The sequence below is a fragment of the Rutilus rutilus genome (genome assembly GCF_951802725.1).
Source record: "Rutilus rutilus genome assembly, chromosome: 3".
NCBI lineage: Eukaryota > Metazoa > Chordata > Actinopteri > Cypriniformes > Leuciscidae > Rutilus > Rutilus rutilus.
In genome coordinates this window covers 48,995,247-49,017,785 of record NC_140211.1, presented here as the reverse complement: position 1 = coordinate 49,017,785, position 22,539 = coordinate 48,995,247, and the positions used below count along the sequence as shown (strand labels likewise).

Here is a 22,539-nt window from a genome sequence, read left to right as displayed (position 1 = left end):
AGTACTGTTTACTTTGAAATTGTGGATCGTGGCAATGCTGCTGTTTTGATCTCATATTCATACCTGAGTAAAAATGCACACAGGAGGGAAGCATTTGCATTAATGGCATAGAGCAGGCAGGAGGGCCCAGCCAGTCTCTGACCTCTCCGTCTCTGTCCCAATAGAGCCTGCTATCATGTGTGGCGTTTGGATACGGCTGTGAGAATTTCGCCCGTTATGAAGAGCAAGGCATCGGGATTCAGTGGAGCAACATCTGGGTCAGTCCACAGGAGAACGACCGCTACTCCTTCATCGTTTCGATCTTCATGATGCTGTTTGACGCTCTCATTTACTGGATAATGACCTGGTACATCGAGAACGTTTTTCCAGGTACGACAGTCTGACAGCATAGATACACCTAGAAAATATTACGTGTTTTCATCATTTTGTTTTGAGATTTTAAAAAAAGTTTTATATATTATGTGACATACAGTTCTGATCAAAAGTTTGAGGTCGGTTAGATTCTTTAATGTTTCTGAAACAATTCTCTTCTGCTGACTGAGGCTGCATTTGTTTAGTCAAAAATACAGTAAAAACAGTTAAATAAAATATTATTGTAATTTAAAATATCTTTTATATTTGAGTATGTTGTAAAATGTAATTTATTTCAGTGATGTAAAGCTGAATTTTCAGCATCATTGCACCAATCTTAAGTGTCACATGATCCTTCTGAAATCATTATAATATGCTGATTTGCTGCTCAAGAAACATTTCTTATTATTATCAATGTTGTGCTGCTTCAAAAATTCAGCTTTGCATCAGGAATAAATTACATGTTACAATTACAATAGAAAACAGCATTTCTTTTAATAATATTTCACAATATTCCTTTTTTTTTTTTACTGTATTTTTGGATCAAAAAAATGCAACCTTAGTGAGCATAAGAGACTTCCTTCAAAAACATTTAAAAAATCGTAATTATTCCATGTATGTATTTATGCTGTATGTAGTATGTATGTATGCAGATCAAATTGGACATATTTATATATCCAGAATGTAGCCTGTTTTTTCTTTGATTTATCAGCGTGTGAACAGTTGTTTGCGTCTTTCTTTAGGTCAGTATGGTATCCCAAAGCCCTGGTATTTTCCCTTTACTTCCTCGTACTGGTGTGGAACTCTGGTGGGATCTGATGCTGAACCCGACCTGCTTAATGAGATCGAGGACCAGAACGGTACAAATACACACACACTGCATACAGATATGTATGATGATTCTTTATCAAAACTTCTAAACGAATGTGTGTGCTGCAGGTTACTTGGAAAAGTCTCCGTCTGGAATGAAGGCTGGTGTGTGTATCCGCAACCTGGTAAAGATCTATAAGACGGGAAATAAACTGGCTGTGGACGGACTCAGCCTGGACTTCTATCAAGATCACATCACCTCGTTTTTAGGACATAACGGAGCCGGAAAAACCACCACCATGTGAGTTTTCACAAGTGTATGCATGTGTATAATTCTCATCTATGAAGTCACATACTCTAACATATTAACATGCACATACATAATTCATACATCTTTAGCAATGGCCCTATGCAACAAAATACTTTTGGTGTGGACATAATCAAAGTTCAGTTTATTTGGTTGAAAGTTCACTGTGCAAACCGTTTTCTTGAAATGCAATCGCAGTTGCTTTGAATGCAGCCTGACTAAACTTGCAGTCAGATACTATAATGTATAATTTGCATATTATAGCATTATGCATTTCTTATTTCTTGTCTACTCAGCAGTGGCAAGCATTTTTCACATCACTTGCAATAATAATATAGGGTTTCAAGTTTACAGACATTACAAGCCTTGAGATTGTGAAACGTCTCTGGTTACGACTGTAACCCTGGTTCCCTGAGAAGGGAACGGGTCGCTGCGTCATCGTCATTGACTCTTTTGGAACACCTCTGTGTGATTGCGTCTGAGGCACGTGTGTGAAATCAGTCCAGTGGCATGACGGAACATCATAGGCGGGGTGACGTGAGGACCAAACATTGTCAGCTTTTAATTGGCTGAAGCAAGTCGATCACAGGGACGCAGAGCGCCCTGTCTCTCGGCCAATCGATGTTTAACAGCACAGGTTAAAACCTCCACATGCTCCTCATACGCAGGGGATTGAGATGGCAAATCTTAAAATTCCCCCGACTCGATGCTCAGCACATCCACCTCCAAGGAGCTGGACAGCTGCAGCACCGTATTATACCATTTAATTCCTCAAAATTAAAAGCAGCCAAAAATCAACCAGACAAGTTAACACCGTCTGGATGTAAGGCTGAACTAATACATAAATCCAACTTCTAAAAGTCAGATAAGTATTTATCACTTAATTCCTCAAAATTAATCAGACAAATAAACACGGAAAGGCTGAATAGTTTTAATATACAATAAAAAAAAAATCATAATTTCATAGACATTCACATAATTCGTTAGCACGCTAAAATAGGAACAAAAGAAAGGAGTCTCCCATCTGCTCAGTTCCCTCCTTTATATTCTCTGTTCTCTTTATCATTGTGTTGCCTCGGCAAACGCGAGATCTGAGCCACTAGATTCTTTATTGCATAAAACTTTCTTCCCTCGAGAACAAATGTCAACAGAGGTGGAGCTAAAACTCCCGATAGTGCATTCCTGTACACTTCGGGAAGTTTTTATTTCCAGTTTCTACCAACTTCATCTGTTGGCTAATATCAAAGGCTTTCTCACCCCGAAAACTCTGGAAATGGCTGTTCATGCATTTATTACGTGTCGGCTAAATTACTGCAATTCCTTATATTGCGGTACATCACGTTTTCAAATTGCTCGTCTTCAGTTAGTCCAAAATTCTGCGGCCAGACTTATGCATAAGTGTCGCAAATATGACCACATCTCTCTGATTCTCAAATCTCTACACTGGCTTCGACAGAGAATAGATTTCAAAATTCTACTCTTTGTTTTTAAATCTGTTAATAACTTAGCTCCTGCATCTCTCTGAACTTATTCATCACTACACTCCTTCCAGAAGCCTAAGATCCTACGAACAGGCTCTGCTGGTAGTCCCTCGCAATAGACTCAAACGTAGAGGGGATCGTGCATTTGCGGTGGCAGGGCCACCAGGGTGGAATGCCAGCCTGATCACACTCCTTGAAGAGTGACAGGAGGGAGCGAGCGGTAATCTGTCGTAATGCACGCAAGCTGACCATGCATGCTCTGCTCCCAAACAAACCCCACACAAATCGTGTGTATCCTTACCCGTGATGTAGCAAGGACAGGAAGGAACACACAATTTAAATGCTTGTTTGCTTGCCATTATTGTCCTGTGATTTTGTGACTTGGACAAATAACACTAAATAAGACGGACAGTTCACACAGAGTGCTTGCTGAGGCCCAGAAGTTGACAGTGTTTGGTCTGGGTGGGCTTTATAGCTCCCTGGTCCTGACGTCACCCAGCCTGTGACGTTCCATTATGCCATTGGACTGCAGCGATGATGCAGCACAAGTTCCCTCGAAAGGGAACAAGATCCTTCTTAAAACAAGAATTTAACAAATATCCATTTTCAATGTAAAAAACAAACAAAAAAACATCTAAAATCAAACAACAAAAAAAGTCTTGATGTCCAAGACTCATTTTTATTTTGAATAATATATTTATTTTTACACATTTAGAAATCTAACAAACTTCATTGTTTGAAATGTTTTAATTGAAAATATGCTTGTGCTTTATTTCTTAAAACTTAAAGGGGATGTCTGATGCTATTTCATGCATTCTGACTCATTTACGCTGTTAACGAGTTGGATTCTCATGCTAAACTTGGCAAAAGTTTCAAAAAACGAGTTGGACGTATGACAGAGTATTTCTGTGCCAAATACACCCCTTCAGGGTTCTAGAAGTTTTGGATTTTTTTTTCGAGTATTGCTATGTATGATGTCATAAAGGGCGGAATTCCTTGTATGGGCACTTCTGCCAGAGCAAAAGCAAGAGCACGCCCATCAACGTGCTTCGTTCGGATGCGGAAGCCCCCAGGAGCTCTAACGTTTTCGGAAAGAAGTGGTACATCTGTATCTGTTTTTTGTAAATCAAACTAAAGACTCTTTGGAGATATGAAGGACGCAATACTACTCTATTGTTACTCAAGATTAACATGAGATTGGCAGAAACTGTGTGTGTAATGTCCCCTTTAAATCCTGTTTGTTTTTGTATTGTTATATTTACAATGCAAAGACATGCTTAATTGTGCAATGCAATGCAAAAAGTGTGCAAATATGTTATTGGGGCCACTGTATACTCTATACTCTATAATACACAATCATACTACAGTATCTAAATAATGCAGAGTAAAAAGAGACATGTATGACACTATTGAGTTCATGAGGTGGTTTATTTTCAAGTATTTTTCTAATGTTTTTCTTGTTGTTTCATCAGGTCAATACTGACGGGTCTTTTTGCTCCCACCTCTGGTACCGCTTATATTAATGGCTACGACATCCGCACTGACATGGACACCATCAGGACACACCTGGGAATGTGTCCACAACACAACGTCCTCTTCAATGAGTAAAACCTCATTTCATCTCCTTTCTCTCTATCACAGGGTCCACAAGATAGGAATAAAAGGAAATCAAATTTAGTGTATTTGTTCGCTATCCCTGAATACTGGTACATCTGAACTCTGAAACATCAGACAAAAAGTAGGGGTGCTCCAATTGATTTGCTATTGATCACTATTGGCCGATAATCGCTACTCGATCGGCGATCTCTCAATTTGCCGATCTCGCGCCTGCCTTGAGAGATATTGTAAGACATGCTTGCAGCGGCACCGTCTCAATCTCTGTCCGGCACAGGGAAAAAAAATTTATAATGCCTACACTTCATACATATTTTTAGAAATCAGTAATTTGAAAACTTTCTATGAGAAGTGATTCCACAAACAGCATGAGTGAATCAGCGCGCACTCTCTCTGGTTCACATCACCACATCCATTCCATTACAGATTTGCGCAAAACTTCTTTTGCGATTTTTTTTAATTTTTTTAATTTTTTTTTTATGTCAAGAAAAAACTATTGCGAAATGACGGCGTTTCCATTAACTGATGTTATGTGACTAAAACTTAATTTTTTCCTCTAGCGATAAGTAATTTAAAAAATCATGGCAACAGACGTTGGTAGGTTTATGTATATCTCAACCACTGCACTGGCCGTTATTATTAATCAAAGGAGTATGTGTGTTTTCCAAGCATTAATGGTAAGGAAAGACCCTTTATACTTGTGAGAGGCTCGTATGAGGTGTTTCCGGGTGTTTCTCCCTCATATCTGCTTTGAGGTCTTGATTGTGGCATTTATTTGAGGTTTAGAATCCAGTATTCCTGTAATTCTTCTGTCTATTATGAATTTAATAAAGAACTCTGTCTCGTATTCTGTCCAAACGTACTGCATCGTCTACGTCAGGTGACTGTAAATGCACAAAAACGGTTTCCATTGGCAGTTTTACGAAAAATGTCTTTTTCGAATTGCCTGAAAAACCACCTCATGCAAGCATAAAAACTTTTCTGCGATAAATGGGAGTTTTTACAAAAATGTGTTTCCATTGGGCGTATTTTCAATTCGCAATTTCAATTTGGGCAATTTGAAGGGTAATGGAAACGCAGCTAGTGACAGCAGCCTCTAAATATCTGTTGCTGTGAAAGTCTAATGAACTAATGAAAGTCTAACAAGATAAGTAACAATTCTACAAAAACAGCTGATGAGAGCAGATCAGTTCTCAATCAAGAATAAAAAATAATAATAAAAAAAAGTTCAACTCAAAAACATCAAAACAAATATTCAAAAACTAGAGGTAATCACAGTTCACTAAAAAATGTTTGACATACAAAAGATTTCAAAGCTGCAGGCAGTCACAGTCCAATTCAATTCATTCTGACAGAAGACAGGTACATACAGGCTTTTAAGAGTGAAATTCAAGCTCTTTTTCAACACTGTCATGCTACTGAAATTAGGACTCACTTGAACCGCCAAAGGCGTTGCCCTTGATTTTAGAGCTCTCTTCTTTTCTCTGCATTTGTATTTCAATGATGAAATGATCACAGATTCAGTTGAGTTTTATTCTAAAACTGTGACATTAATCGGGCACGATGCAGAATGCATATGCATAAGAAACATAAGATATACATCATGCATGATAAAGGCTTTCTTCATGTGAATAACCTGTGAATTTAAATATTTGTAGTTATTAACCCAACAGCTTCATTATTACCCAAATAGTGATGAACTAACCTGTTATTGTTAACTAAAACTTAGTTTAGAGTAGTTATTTGTTTTCATTTAAATAAAGCTAAAATAAAATGTAAATATTACATGTAAAACTGTAACGGAAATTAGAAATGTTGTCTTGACAACTAACCTAAATTATTTGAAGTACTAAAATGAAAATTAAAATATTAAAATAAAGGCTTATTCAAAATATGAATAAATGCTATAATAATATATAAATAATACTAAAATTACAGAAATTCTAAGCTTATTTATACTCGTTTATAACTTTATATTTTTTATATTTTTGAACATGTTGCATGTGTGATATCTGTCTCTTGTGTATGTTCGCGTTCTTGTCTATATAAGTGAGTATTTGTCATGTGTGTTATGTTTGAATGTGTATATTCATGTTCCGTTTGTTTGTTTCAGCATGACAGTGGAAGAACACATTTATTTCTATGCCCGTCTGAAGGGACGGAGCTCTAAAGAGGTGAAGAAGGAAATTGATCAAATGATTAACGACGTGGGTCTGCCTCATAAACGCAAAGACCTCGCCAAGAACCTCTCAGGTGTGTGTGTGTGTGTGTGTTTGTGTGCATCAGCAGCATTCATACTACGCTTATAATGCTTACAGACACTGGATATTTGGCAAATTTCTCTTGTGTGCATTCAGGTGGGATGCAGAGGAAGCTGTCTGTTGCTATCGCATTTGTAGGCGGGTCGAATGTTGTGATTTTGGATGAGCCAACAGCAGGAGTTGATCCCTATGCACGCAGAGGCATCTGGGAGTTGCTGCTCAAATACAAGAAAGGTAACAGAAATGAACAAATGTAAACACAGGGCTCGACAGTGCAAGTATATCACTCACATTTGCAACAAAAAAATAGATTTGTGCTACTGTTAAATGTATTTAGCAGTGTGCATGTACAGTAGGAAAAAAAGGTCATGTGGCTGCTTAAAGAGTGCATATTTGATCTCCCTCATCTTTTTAGATGAGCAGCAATAGTAAAGCATAGAAATGTCCAAATTAAAAGGACTGGTGTATTTCAGGCTTGTTTATAATGAAAACTGCAGTTATGAATATGAATAACTATATTGTTATAATTGGTATTTTGGTTACATAATAACCTGTGTCCGTCATTTAATTCAACTTAAATATTTGTAGCTTATGTCTGGGCTGCTCTAACTGTCGCTGGTCTTCGTCAACAACACGCGCTTTTGCACCACCTGCTGGTGGGGTTGACTAACAGCAGATGGAGAGTATGCTCGGCAATCTACTGCTTTTCCTGCAGTTCCTGGATGTCAATGTTGAATTTACTGTCGAATTTGAACCACTGAATTTGTGGAAGCGAATTTGCAAAGCGAAATAAAATGGACCCAAAAATGCCTGTTGAATATTATAGGTTGTATTTTTAAACAGTTTGAATATTTTGGAAGTGAAATATGAAAGGTGAATATGGATTATTGAATTTTTAATAATGAAAATGTGTTTGAAATGTTTTTCATTGAAATATTCACAGCTTAAATATTCAACCATGTTGAATTTCAGCCCATAAAAATGCAAGCCCTAAAAATACAATGCATTAAAATGCAAGCATGGTTAATGCAATGCCTATTTTTTTCAAGTAGTGCAATAGCGTACCGCACGATATACGTCACCTTTTCTCATTAATATTCATTAAGCTAGCGACGGTTGCTAGGGGGGTCAAACTCGCGCGTGTCACTCATGCTAGACGCATGTTTACAACATATGAAGGTGAATGGTTTCACGTTGCTGGCATTGAACTGGTCTTTTGGACGTCCGCACAAGTTGACCCATCGTTCACATTTATCCCTCTGGGTTTTTGGCTTCGGGAAACGAATAAAGAATACATCCTTCATATGTGGACGGTCATAGTGTCTGGAGTCGTTTCTGCAAGTTCCATAGCAGCAGTGTTTACTCGGCATGTTCTTATTTGAGGGATAACCGGCAGAAAACAAGCAGTACTAGCATGAATCATAAGCGAGCGCGCTTCTATGTTGACCCCCTTCCGGTTTACATTGCTGACGTCACGCGGCCTTGCGGTCTAAAAATAGCACTCGTGCGGCACGCTATTCAACAGGCTTTTTGTTTCAAAAACATTTGACATTATTTTACTTCCATACACAGGACACCTTCAGGGGTATTTTATTTTATTTTATTATTTTAGGTCAGCGCTGTTTTGGTAGGCAGGTGGTCATAATATTTTGGCTGTTTGAGTGTATAGTTTATACAGTTAAAATTAGGCCTATAAATAATTTCATCAATTATTACTGTATCAAATACAGTTTGAAGCAGAAATGTTGATTTGGTGTACTTTTTTTATTATAATTAATTTAATTAATTTTGCTTGTAAATGTCTTCTTGTATCCCTTCATTAAGTAAAAACACATTATTTAAAACATTTTCATTATGCCCCTATTTTTTTAATGCTGTCACTTTCACATCATTCCAAACACAACAATCACACAAAAATACACAACTTTTTTTTTTTTTTTTTTTACAAATTTAAATCTGTCAACTGAAATCTGCACACTTGCTCTGACTTTCAGACGTAGTCCAGACTGCAAATCAGGCAAAAATCTGTACAAATGTTGTGTGTATTCCAGCCTTAAGAGGTATTAAAGGGTTAGTTCACCCAAAAATGAAAATTCTGTCAGTAATTACTCACCCTCATGTTGTTCCAACCGCGTAAGACCTTCGTTCATCTTCGGAACACAAATTAAGCTATTTTTGATGAAATCTGAGCCATGTTTCACTCCTCCATAGGCTTCTATGTGACCGAAACTTGCTGGCCCAGAAAAGTTATTAAAGAGATCGTTAATATAGTCCAAGTGACTCCAGTGGCTCAATCTTAAGTATATCAAGCGACGAGAATACTTTTTGTGCGCAAAAACAAACAAAAATAAACAAAAATAACGACTTTATTCCACTATTCATTTCCTTCTCTCTGGACCTCTAGTTGGTTCGCGTAGTGTTTTTGCGCAGCGCGTCTGTGTTACACGTCACCACGTAGGCTCACTATTGGCAACACACATGTGTGTGTTGCGTGATGACGTGCAACACAGACGCGCAGCGCAAAAACACTACGAGGCCCAGAGAGAAGGAAATGAAAAGTGGAATAAAGTCGTTATTTTTGTTTGTTTTTGCGCACAAAAAGTATTCTCGTCGCATGATAAACTTAATGTAGTGCCACTGTAGTTACTTGGACTATTTTAACGATGTTTTAATAACTTTTCTGGGCCGGTGAGTTTCGGTCACACTGGAAGCCTATGGAGGAGTCAAAATTCTGTCAGATTTCATCAAAAATATCTTAATTTGTGTTCCGAAGATGAACGAAAGACTTACATGGCTGGAACAACATGAGGGTGAGTAATTACTGACAGAATTTTCATTTTTGGGTGAACTAACCCTTTAAGAGGTGATTAACATTGTTACAGCTGTCAGAAAGAGATCAAAGACAGTGGGAGCTGTTACACATGTGAAAGAGAGATGTTGAATCTCACTTTCAACTGTACAAGCTTGAATGCAATCATGGATCTGCTGCAGGATGTGCAGAACTTTGGCAACACTTTCCATCACAGTCCAGAGAACATGGTGATCAATGGTGTCAAAGGTTTTGCTAGGTCAATAAAAGCAATGAGCCAGTCTACATTCATTCCCTGCGTCTGTCAGAGGTAGAACAATCTATTCTGAAGATGCTTTCAGGATATATGGGGTTAGACCACCGGAGCAGAACATCATGACTTTCGTCAGTACCTTGTCTGAGATGCCACAGCTGTTTTTGCCTGTAAAAACGTTCTCTTATAAATTGTGACAGTGTTCGTTCCAGTTTTGAGGAATGATTTGGTCCCCATATACTTTACTGGTGAGGCTATGAAAATGTATTTTTGTTCTTAAATTGGAGTCCAATCCTGCTTCTGGAGTGCAAATATCCTGCAGAGTTTTGCTCCAACAAACTCACCTGGGTCTCCATCTACATTAATATGGATACATTTAAAAACAGATTTTTTTTTCTTCTTTGGCCTTCCACCCACACCGAGACAGCATTTTTCGCCAGAGCTTTTTGCAGACACTCTCCAAAGTGGAACATTTTTAAAAAGCCGTTTTCGCATTGCAGTGTGAAAACGAAGGTATTCGAAAAGAATAATGCACATTAATCATGTGACACATATTGCACCTATAGTACATACTGTATATATGTATTAACCGTGCCTGCTATGTACGATGTTTCAGTGTAGATGAGAGACTTTTGAATTTTATTTTAAAATGCTAGTGTGGACGGCTTACTTTTGTTAGATAGTTTAAATTACAGTTTATTTAATTTGTGTCATTGTTCTGTTGTTCATTTGTCCTATTGTTTTCAGATAGTGTCTTATTTCCCTTATTTAGGTGGTTACAGATCATAAGTCATTGTAAAAAAATTCTGCATAGCAGAAGCTTGTTTAATCAGTGATAAAAATGTGAAACATTCAATTTATAATTATTGTCAATACTAATAAGTCCTGCAGTGCTCAGGGGACTGAAATAACATATTCAGCCCATTCCAGCTGGATTGCATGTGTAATTAGAGCGCAGCTGATGATTATTTGATTAGTGAAGGCGATTATTGTCTGATTAATAATTTAGTCAAATGAAATGATGTGTACTAGTGCAGTTAATTGGGCTGAGAGTGGCCCTTTGTCAGACACACACAAATCGAATAAGGAGTTTTGGGCTTTTGCTGTGTAATGTAAAGAGTGTAGTGTTGACATGTGGATTGTACAGTGCTGTAGTGTTTGAGTTCAGCTGGTTGCTGCTGTACTGACCACATTCACAGGTGGTGGATATTTTTTGAAAAGTCTTTTACATTTGCTTATGTAAAAATTGTCACAAATCAAGTCCAATGATGATGAGTAAGGTAGATTAAGCGGTTCAAAATAACAACAAGGTTTATTTAACAAGAGCAAACAACACGAGAGTACCGGACAAGAAAAAAAAAAAGGAAATATGGAACTTAAATAGACAAGGTGATGAACTTAATACAGACAGGTGTGCTTGTTAATGAACGTTATTACTGGCGGGAAACTAGAACAAAGGAAACCGGAAACTGAAGAGAAACTAACTAAAAATCCATGAAAGTGAAACTAAACAGAACAAAACTGTGACATAACGCCCGCATCCGGCAAGGCGCGTGCTCGTTCTGTAAAGTGACTGAGGAGGTGGTTCTGGAGGCGGACGAGAGGCTGGTGAAGGAGGAGGCTCCTGTGGAAGGAACCAGGGTGACGATGATGGTGGGAGGAGCCAGGGAGGGATGACCGAAGGAGAAGAAGCCATTGACAGTGGAGCCCTAGGCGTAGATGGATAGCAGATGGGACCTAGCGAGACTAATGGCCTCGAAAGCTGTGATGGAGCCGCAGCGACAACCCCCCGAGGTGGAACCGTGGTACCGGAGGGCTAAAGCACAGACTGAGGGCCGAAGTGAAGTCGAAAGGATGGCCGGAGCAAGATGAAGACGCAGGGGTGGAGAGACCGATCACAGCGGACGGATTGTAAGTCCATGGCATAGCAGGGGCAACCTCTGTCAGAGGTAGAGCCGTTGGAACGAGGGTGCCTGGTGGAGCCGTAAGGCAGAAGATCTCTGGTGGAGCTGAGGGAGGGAGGAGCCAAGGCGGAGGAGTCAGGGTGACGAGCCAAGATTGAATGACGGGATCAGCCTCTGGAGGCGGAGCCAGGGAATCCACTCATTTGGGAAAATCTGAAGACCGCAAGACCTGATGCTCATCAACATAGCATTGCGATGGGGGAGAAGGCAAGGGGCTGATGGGATCCAGCGAAGGCAGAGCTGACAGACTAGCTGAATGAGGAAGAGGAGGCGGGAGAGGGAGGCTGGATGGGGTCAGTGACAACACACCCTCTGTACAGGACGACGAAATGGGCATTATGTTGGGCAGGTCCAGCAGCGATGGTGAAGGTACAGAAGATACAGGGCAGGGCAGAGTTGGAAGCATTACCTCCATTTCTCAGTCAATCGAGCACTCGTCAGTTTCCAGCTCAACTAATGCCCCCTGTCACGGTTGTTGACGGCTCACACACCAGGTCAGACTCACTTTAGGGCTCAGGCTTTGGGGCGATGGTCGACGCTGTCCTCCTCTCAGGCTCTGGCTCATCCATCGTGGCAGGTGTAGGCTCCCTGTCTGAGGTGGACTCTGACTTGGTCTCCATACAAAGGGGGTAATGGCTGGCTGGGCTCTGGATTCAGCAACGTGACGATGGATATTGGGTGGGGCTGGATGATGCCGATGTTCTTTTCTTCTGCTTTGCCTACAGTGAAGGAGGATCCATCACAGAGCGAAGTTGATGTAATCCTCTAAACTCCAGCAGGTGTCCCCCTTGGGCATCAGGAAGCAGATGTTGTCATCAGGCCCACTCCAAAAACCATTCATGAGGGTGACGTCAGAGCCCGTCTACGGAGAGCCTGCCCACTCCCTATTAAACTCTATTGTACCGAATTTTGGTTGTAGTACCACCAGAGTTCCACTGGGGGCGATCGCCATGAGTGCAAAATGAATGGGAGTCAATGGGGCTAGACAGCTAAATTTGTCTCTTTCACCCGATTGCCGTTGAGAAATCTCAGATCTGATTGTAGATTTTGCAAGTTCAACATGGGTTTTAGGTCGAAAGTTGAATGAACGAGTACTTATGTCCTTTCGATTTCTTACAGGTTGAGTTGTTGTTGCTCATAACACGCTAGCATTCTGCTAATGAATGCTGATTGGTCAGTGAAGGACTGATTGCGACCAGAGATACCGCTTGATGGCATCGTGTCATCCGCAGCGGGACCAGAAACAAACAAAACAAAAACTCTTCTAGCACGTGTGTTTACCTGTGTCAGCTGTGTTGTCGATGCCTCGAGTGAAAAGAAAGTGCAGAGCGCGAACGCACCAGAGTGAGTGAAGGATTGCCGTTAAGCAGTATCTCTGGTCGTACATGTGTATGACGTCATTGACACTTTAAAAGACTTTTTAAAGCAAATAAGTGACTCAAAAAAATCTAACACCCAGCAATGTGTAATTTATTTGCATCTCCTTTCGAATACAACATTCAAATTCCTAGACAAAAAATTATATCCTGAGAAAAGTGGATTTTTATTGGTATAGCGCCATAGACCTCCATTCATTCTGCACTCGTCCTGTGAGCGCCCTCATATGGAATCAGAGAGGAACTGCAACCAGTTCAGAAGCCGGAAGTGTACTGAGAGTGAAACTTCTCGCCATATTAGACATTCTCTGGTGACGTCATCGCATGTCACATGGTGGCAGATGTTTAGATATTCCTCCACAAAGTCCACTAAACTATGGCCAGCCTGGGAAATAAAAACAATCTTTCCTCCCTTACATTCCTTGCTACCCTTCCTTGGCACAACATTGATAGATGCAATATCCATATTATTTTAGGTTCTGGTATTCTGTCACGAATCAAGTCCAATGATGATGAGGAAGGCAGATTAAGCAGTTCAAAATAACAACAAGGTTTATTTAACAAGAGCAAACAACACAAGACAGAGTGCATGGGACACACAATACCAGACAAGGAAAGAAAGGAAATGTTGAACTTAAATAGACAAGGTGATTAACTAAATACAGACAGCTGTGCTCGTCAATGAATGTCCATGACAACCAATGACTGGCGGGAAACTAGAACAAAGGAAATGGGTAACTGAAGAGAAACAAACTAAAAATCCATGAAAGTGAAACTAGAACATAACTGTGACAAAAATAGTTTAAAAATAGTAAAATTGTGAAATAGCTGCTATTGTAATATATTTTTAAATGTACTTTAATCCTGTGACGCAAAGCTGAATTTTCATCATTATTCAGTGTCACGTAATCCTTCTAAAATCCTTCTAATATGCTGATTTGCTGCTCAAGAAACATTTCTTATCATTATCAATGTTGAAAACGTTGTGGAATGTTTTTTTTTTTCAGGATTCTTTGATGAATAGAAAGTTCAAAAGAACAGCATTTATTTGAAATGGAATTATTATTTTTTTCACATTATAAATATCTTTACTGTCTTTACTTGATCAATTGAATACACCCTTGCTGAATAAAAGTATTAATTTCTTTAGGGACCCTAAACGTTTGAATTTTAGTGTAATAATCAAATACATTTCTCTTTGGGAAGCGAGTGTACAATACAGTCCATAAGAGTACATAATCATTTGGAATACAGTGTAATCTAACTGAAATAATACGGATATTTGTGGAGTTGTACCGATAACATTGTGTTCCAAATTATTATGCTAGTGACATATCAGTAGGATTTCAATATAAATGGTGCAACTTTATGCAAAAGGAATGAAAACAACTAATATTTTGCTAAAATTGAATGGAGATAATCAAACTATCATAAGATTTGTGAGTAATTTGCAGCACAAGAGAACTCGGTCAGATAAAGGCTTATTAAGGGGAGATACTCCAGGTGAATAGGGAAAAAACGATGATAATAGATATCAGCATGGAACTTCCCCAGTTGATTACTGACATTAAGACAAATATCTTTTGTATTACAAGTTTTTAGAATATTTATGTTTAAATATGCAAATTAGGTATTATCTCATAAAATAATGCTCTAATTTGCATATATTTCCTGAAGAGAAATCTAAACATTGGATAAAGCCAGATTCAAATTTCTTGTTTCATTTTGTTGACATTAGAGTCAAAGGTTTTTACAGAGGGGATTCTGGATATTTCTTTTTATCATTTCCGCCCCATTTTAGGCATAAAATGCTGACACAATATCTTATCAAATCATTAGCAACAACAATACAAACCACCTAAAACACATCAAAACTTATAACACAGCATTTATGTCCTTCAACTGAACAGAACCCAAGTAAAAAAAAACATTCAAAAACACACACAAACGGTCCCATGTAATTGGAAATTGACATCAGCCAATGAGATTTCACTTTTAGAGTTCAATGTAAATGTTTTTGCCTGCCGTGTCTCCCCTTCAGGAAAATGTATTAAAAGGGCAGCAAAAGCCACTGTTGAACAGCAAACATGTATTTGAAGCTGCTGGTGACCTCTAACCAAAGCTAACAAATAGAAACGTTTACAGTGGGTGTAATAGTTTGGTGCACAGAGCAAAAGAATTTACGTGACATTTTAAAAAGGCTAGTTACTGCTTTAGTTCCACAGAACTTTGTTATTTTCTGTTTCATAGTTTGTTGAGCCATTTTGCCTTCTTTGATGGATCACTGTTCCCTAATACAAAGCAACACAAATCAAACCAGTCATTTATCTTTATATTTCTACTTCTCTCTTTCTATCTATGTATCTATATCTATCGCTCTCTAGTGCTGTTTATTATCTGGAGCTGAATGTCACACTGAATGGGTGCGTTGACACAGATCCATCTGACTATAGAGTGTGATTTGTGTGTATTTGTGCCTGTAAAACCAAAAAAGGTGTTCATTTTTTTGAGCCTTTCAGATTCTTCACACACAGTAGTCGCCAAAAGTGATATTTTTGTTTTATATTTAACTCTAAAAGTTCAATTAACCCATCAAAATATGAGGAAAATATTTTATATTTTTTCAATATTTTAAATATGAGGGAAGAACAAAACACTAAACTTGGTCAAAGTATTAATCTGATCAAATTATTTGGCAAAAAAGGCAAACTACAGCAATATCAAAAACAAATGCATAGAAAAACAAACATCTCACAGGAAAAATAATACATTGACTACAGTATAATCAATTTGGCATGTTTCATTGCATTATCACAAATAAAACTATTGACTTAAAGCACAACGATGTAAAATGCTTACCAAATCTTTAATATGAGTGTAGATGTCAATTTTCCTAGCCCAGACATCACTTTTGGCCACCACTGTACATACAACTCTCTAAAAAAGAGCAAAACATGTTTTACATTTCAAACCAGTCAGGTTTTATAGTCAAGTCACTCACAGTGTCCAGATCGTTGCTTTACAAGGTCCAACATCAGCATCTCTCAACATAAACACAAGTTTATTTGCCAGATTCTTGCCTTCCCTGCCTTTGAGAAGCGCAGACGCATGATATTTCATGATATTTCTGCTCTCGGCAAGTCAAAGGACAGATGCCTTGAACTCCCACTTTCTCGTCATACAGACAGAGCAAAAATAATGCCGGTGCAGAACCCCACGGGTGTCTAGCTTCACTGCGAGCTCCAGCAAATACAAAAGAGAGGAAACTTTTCTATACAGGGAGCGAAAGAGTGAGATCTGAGTGGCACACACATATAAAAGCGCCTATATATAGAGCACCCTGTTTTCCAGTGCACCTGCACTTCAAACACATCCTATCCCATTCAAATGTGAAAGAGCCCTTCAGAAATCCACATTTGCAGCTGAACTTTGATGGTTTTCTCACTGAATGTGTGTTTCCGTCTTCTAGGTCGTACTATAATTCTGTCTACCCATCACATGGATGAAGCGGATATTCTGGGCGATCGTATTGCCATCATCTCGCATGGGCACGTCTGCTGCTGTGGTTCCTCACTCTTCCTCAAGAAAAAATACGGTAGAGGTTATTACCTCACGCTCGCACGGGCCAATCAGGATCAAGTCACCACGCCACGGTTCCCATCAATTAAAGAGGTAAACTGGCCAAGGCAACACTCACAATTCACACCACCAGTCAAATGTTTGGACACGCCTACATATTCCTTATTAGTGCTATTTCACACATTTCATTTAAAGTATAACATTCCTTAGGTGCATTCTTTTCTTAGGTTTTGTTTTGTTTGAACATTGAGTTTCTATGTACGAAGAACTCCATACGGTCCAGCAAGAAAAAGAAAACAATCAGTATTATTTAGTATTTGTTAGTTTATTTATTAAAATAACAATACATCATGTAATAAATACATATATTTTATGTATTAAAACTAAATGTGCTTTTTATTCTTTAAAAAAAATCTGTTTAGGTTTATTTCATTTCAGTTTTAGTAATTGTAATATTTGAAATGTTAATGTTATATTTGATTTTATTTCAGTTGTATTCAACTCAAATCAAACTTTATTGAGCGATTTGGGCAAACTATATTGTATTAAAATTGTTGAAAAAATCACTTATTTTCTCTGTATTTCAATGTGGAAACAACAACAACAAAAAACATTAAAACAAAAAGATTAATTAGAAATGAAGATATGCTTCAATGGCATGTTTCCCCTTGAAATAACATAAAAATAACAAAAAAAATCAAATCAAATCTAGATGAACTAGTTGACGGGTCATATCCCATCCCTACTAGCAACCAACCACACGACTAGCATTTTAGTAGAATAGAGTTTTGCTTGGTCAAAAATGTAAGTTTTTAATTTTGCATTTCATATTTTGTAGTGTGATAAATTCAGTGTGGATGAGGGAATATGCAGTGACAGCATCGACAGTCTGGACCCACCAGGTTTACAGCTCACACACATACACTCTAATAAACACACACGCACAGTGTCATTATGTTTCTGTATAAATGTATTTTTATGTTGCTCCTGATCAGATGTGGCGGATCTGAGTCGACTGGTGCGACGGCACGTGCCGGAGGCCGAGTTTCTGGAGGTCATAGGTCAAGAGCTGGTGTATGTGCTGCCCTACACGGGCGCCAGAGACGGGAGCTTTGCTTCCCTGTTTAAAGAGCTGGACCTGGAGAAAAGCACTCTGGGCGTCACCAGCTACGGGATAGCAGACACAAGCCTGGAGGAGGTACATATACTGTAGGGGTCACATAGGTGACATTTACTCTTGTGGCCAACTCTTTATGCAATAGGGATATATCTAATACAGAGGAAGTTTCACCAATGCATCTGATATGTTTCTGTTTACATTTCACATTTGACTTTGATGAGCAAATGCTTACTTTAGCTACAGATACTTGGCTCCGGATCAATGTATCACAGACTATTTAATTATGATATATATCAAAGATCATTACCCAATTCATGCCTTCATGAAGTTATGTGATATTTTCAGTTCACTTTATCAAATGGGTTTTTAACAAGAGACCAGCAAACCAGTCTGTTAAGTTGCACTTATTTAGGATATTTAAAGAAATATCCCAGATTTATTGTGATTGCTATTATGATTTCAAAAATCATAGCGCTGGTAAAAACAGTAATATTGGGAAATATTATTAAAATGTAAAATAACTGATTTTTATGTGAATCAATATATATATATATATATCATTTTTTATTTTATTTTCAGGATTCTTTGATGAATAGAAAGTTCAAAAGATTTTTGAAATAGATATCTTCTGTAGCATCATAAATGTCTTTACTGTCTCTTTTGATCAATTTATTGCATTCTTGTTTTAATAAAATGACTAATTTCTTAAAATTAAATAAAAAACTTGTAAACAGTTGTGAAATTGTCCAGATGAAACTGTGAAATAACGAAATGTGTTTAATTTCCCAGATCTTTCTGAAGGTGGCTAAAGACACAGGTGTTGACGTGGAATCTAATGGTAACATCCTTTCTGAATATTCACTCCATTTTATACTTTAACATACAGTTTCACCATCTCCAGTAAGTTTATCTAAGACATATTTTAGGCTATGTTCATTGTTCACACTGTCAGTCCAAATCCGATTATTTGTGTCCCAGATTGGAATCTGATCTAAATTATTGACTGTCCACACTGTGTATCGGAACTGTTCAGATCTGATTTGTGTGTCCCGTGGTTCTCTTTCGTTTTCCGGAATATCTGCATTGGTTTCGATGGCAATGATGTTGCGTGGGTAGGAATATGCAAAAAACAACAACAAACGCATGGAGAGGTATACAATACAGATGTTGTCTTATTTACAACATGACAATGTGTAGCCAGCGCGCTTGGACTACTGTGTCTTATGAGGCAGCGGCAGAAACGCATGCGTGGTTTTATTCGCCTTTCCACCGGTCTCATAATTCAACATGTCTCCATTTATATTGTCATTTTTTGCTCGACCGGCACTTTGCAACAAGTTTCTGCAGCAATTTTCAGCACGTTCCCTATAACACTGTCTGACATGTTTACGTTTTACGTGGCCTGAGAAAATGACACAAATCACGCAAAATCCGATTAGAGCGGTCAGAATTTTAATAGGATTTCAAACCACTTATGAATGTAATGATTTTTTGCAGTTTACACTTGCTGAATACGATCGGATTCCAATCGGATATGTACAAAAATCGGATTTGGACTGATAGTCTGAACGAGGCGTAGACCATTTTCCAGCCTTTATTTGGCTATGTTCAGACTGCAGACAAATTGGATTTTTTCTCAAATCAGATATTTTCAGCCAGACTGTTCGCTCTATTAATTGCAAGTGATCAAATAAGAAGTGCGTGTCCAGACATAACCAACATCATGTCTGATATTTAGGCCTAATTTAAGATTTTTGTATTTGAATTGCATATAAAAATTTGGATTACACAGTTTAAACATAAACAATCTAATAAACTTATTGTTATGCATATTTGTTAGTCATGCATATGATTTTTTTTAAATACACAATTACCAGGTTTATATTTGTCTCATCAATAAGTCAAATTTGTTTCAATCACATGTATTTTAACTAAATTAATATATCTTGTTCCACAACTAGACATATTTTAACCATGTTCATGCTTTATTGAATTTGAGTAAATGCTTTTTGAAAATGATTATTTATATAGAATTAAATAGATGCAAATAGTTAATAATAAACTCTCATTTTTATAGACATTTAAAATAGTATTTTTTTCTTTTCTTTTTTGCATGCAGAAATTTTACCTGTTTCTTAGATGTATGACTGACAAAATATGCCCACATTAATTGTATTAGTTTGATAAAACTGTGTAATCCAAATGAATGTAATTTTTTTTATGCAATTCAAAAATCAATTGCTTTAATTTTGTTAAATTTAGGACTAAATATTTTTGAGTGCATACCCTCTTCCCTCTTAGCTGCGCTCACACACAATCTATAAGTTTGCTGTTCAGTTCGATATAGTTTTTAGCTGTCTTATCCTTCAAAAACAGCCTCTTTGCAAAACTGTACAACATGGTGGCAGTTACATCAAACAACTGAACTGAAATGTGCCACTCAAACTGATAAGATCAGACTGAAATTATCTGGGATCTCGTTAAAAATAATTGTAAACCTCTCGTTTCTAAAAGTAGGATCCTTCAGAGTGATATTCTTTCTATTTAAGAGCCTTACGGTTCCTCTCAGATAAGAACGGTCCACTCGAATAAGAGCTGGGATGAAGTGTTGCAATTGTACTCTCCTGTCTCACCTTGGAGTGTGTGTGATTGTGTGTAAACGTGTGTTAATGCTCCCTCAGATAAGAACAGGCTAGATGAATAAGCTGGAAGTATCGCACCCCCACTCCTCCAGAATAACCTCTGCTGTGTGTGTCTGTTAATGTCTCACAGATAAGAAAGGAAATTTTGAACAAAAGCCCAGAAGCAGCTCAAGGATATCAGCAATACAGACTATCAGCTCAGTATTGGAATCCAAAGATGAAAACACTGTGAAAAATGGTACGCTAAAACATAAACACTTATACTGTATGTGTTAAAAAAAAAAAAACATACCGACCCGTTCATTTACAAACCAATCTTTTGAAAAATGTAAGTGATACTAAGAAAATAATGACTTTGTTTAATATCTCTGCTCTATATTGTTTTCTCCTTGTTTTGAAACAGAGGTGAAGGTTAGACACACCAGTCGTGTAGAGGGTAAGTAAAAGTTCTTCCATTTTTCCATCTGTAAACATGATCGGCGTCTGGCAGCTGTAGTAGTGAGCTAGCTGTAGTAGTGAGCTAGCTGTAGTGGTGAGGCAGCTTGAATAATTAAGGTTGCTGTAAGCTGTAATAGTGAGGTGGGCTTAAAAGAGAGTTAACTGTAACTGCGCAGTTTAGTGGTGCTACGGTAATATCATGGTACTCTAGCTTCAAACTAATGTTTTTTTGCGGCATTGGCATCTTTTTTTTAGGCCAGTGCTGCATCTGGAGCCATTATCATACAACACTAAATAGATCACAATGGAATGGAACAGAACATGTAAATGTTGAGACAACTTTTCTAAAGATGAACTCTTGGCTGCATCTTAAAATGTAAATTGCATGGTGCTATACATTGTAAAAACAATAAGATGTGACAGCGGCCATAATGCCTGTCTGATGCATGTGTACAAAATAACACATGGAATATAAGAAGCAAACTGCCCCTTAATGGGCACACGAGCGCATGCTGTGATGGTTCAGTGGATTTTAGTGGGGCCTGGGTTCATTTGGAGTGCTCACATTTGTTATTGTAGACATAACTTTGACACAAATGAAATTCTTCCTTCAGTTTACTGTGAAAATGCATACATTTTTAAGTATTAATACAACACAACAGGCCCTGCAATAACAACACATTCAAACAATATGGGCCCTATCTTGCACCCAGCGCAATTGACTTTGTACACAGACTCATGTATCATTCCTATTTTGCACCCGCACACAGCGGACTTTTACCTCCACAGACGCACGTCGGTAAATTAGGGAATGAACTTGTGCTCCCGGGGGCGGTTCAGCGAAAAGAGGAGGCGTGTTCCGGCGCAAACGTCCCCTGGTGCTATTTTGCAGGTTTAGAAAACAATTCCGAATTGTTAATTCGGAAAAAATATTTGAATAACATGCGCAACGCGCCACTGACTTTAGACTAGGTTTTTCCTGGTCAGTGGCGCATTGCGCATGTTATTCAAATGCTATTTTGAGGGCGCATGCTTGGCCATAATGTAGCATGTGCACAACGCGCATACACTTTGATTCTCTCATCTACACAGATGCAGCAGGTTTAATTTTTGCAAATTATAGGCTACATTATTACAAGGAAAAATATGAACACACGAGGGAAATCATTGTTGTGTCCATGAAGATGTGAAAAAATAGGCATAAATCTAGCTTACACATTTACCCAAATTATCATACGCCTGTTTAAGCTAATTTGGGTGGGTTTCTCCCATCCCCATACAATGTCACCTCTCTGTCTTTTACGGCCCTGGCGAGAACATCGGTCTCCTCGGCTGTGAACCGCTCCTGGCGCGCGCCTGGCAAAGCCATGGAACAAGCGCGCCTGCTCTTAAAGGGAATGTGAGATGACGCTCTGATTGGTTTATTTCACGTTACGCCCAAACCACACCTATGAATAATGAAACTACTTCAGACCAACCCCTTTTAGATTTGCGTCGGGCGCAAGCGTCATTTATCCCGCCGGTATAATAGCAA

General features: G+C 38.2%; 1 protein-coding gene across 1 annotated transcript in view; it reads left to right on the top strand.

Moving 5' to 3' along the window:
* LOC311287473 (phospholipid-transporting ATPase ABCA1) overlaps positions 1–22,539 on the top strand; it is a 200,442-nt gene that overhangs the window by 105,001 nt on the left and 72,902 nt on the right. The window contains exons 17-28 of the mRNA XM_084404339.1: positions 165–369; positions 1,095–1,211; positions 1,291–1,462; positions 4,422–4,553; positions 6,677–6,816; positions 6,921–7,058; positions 16,696–16,898; positions 17,644–17,707; positions 17,801–18,003; positions 18,715–18,763; positions 20,698–20,805; positions 20,971–21,003. Coding sequence (XP_084260465.1) covers positions 165–369; positions 1,095–1,211; positions 1,291–1,462; positions 4,422–4,553; positions 6,677–6,816; positions 6,921–7,058; positions 16,696–16,898; positions 17,644–17,707; positions 17,801–18,003; positions 18,715–18,763; positions 20,698–20,805; positions 20,971–21,003 — 1,564 coding nt within the window. The remainder of the gene's footprint in view (positions 1–164; positions 370–1,094; positions 1,212–1,290; positions 1,463–4,421; positions 4,554–6,676; positions 6,817–6,920; positions 7,059–16,695; positions 16,899–17,643; positions 17,708–17,800; positions 18,004–18,714; positions 18,764–20,697; positions 20,806–20,970; positions 21,004–22,539) is intronic.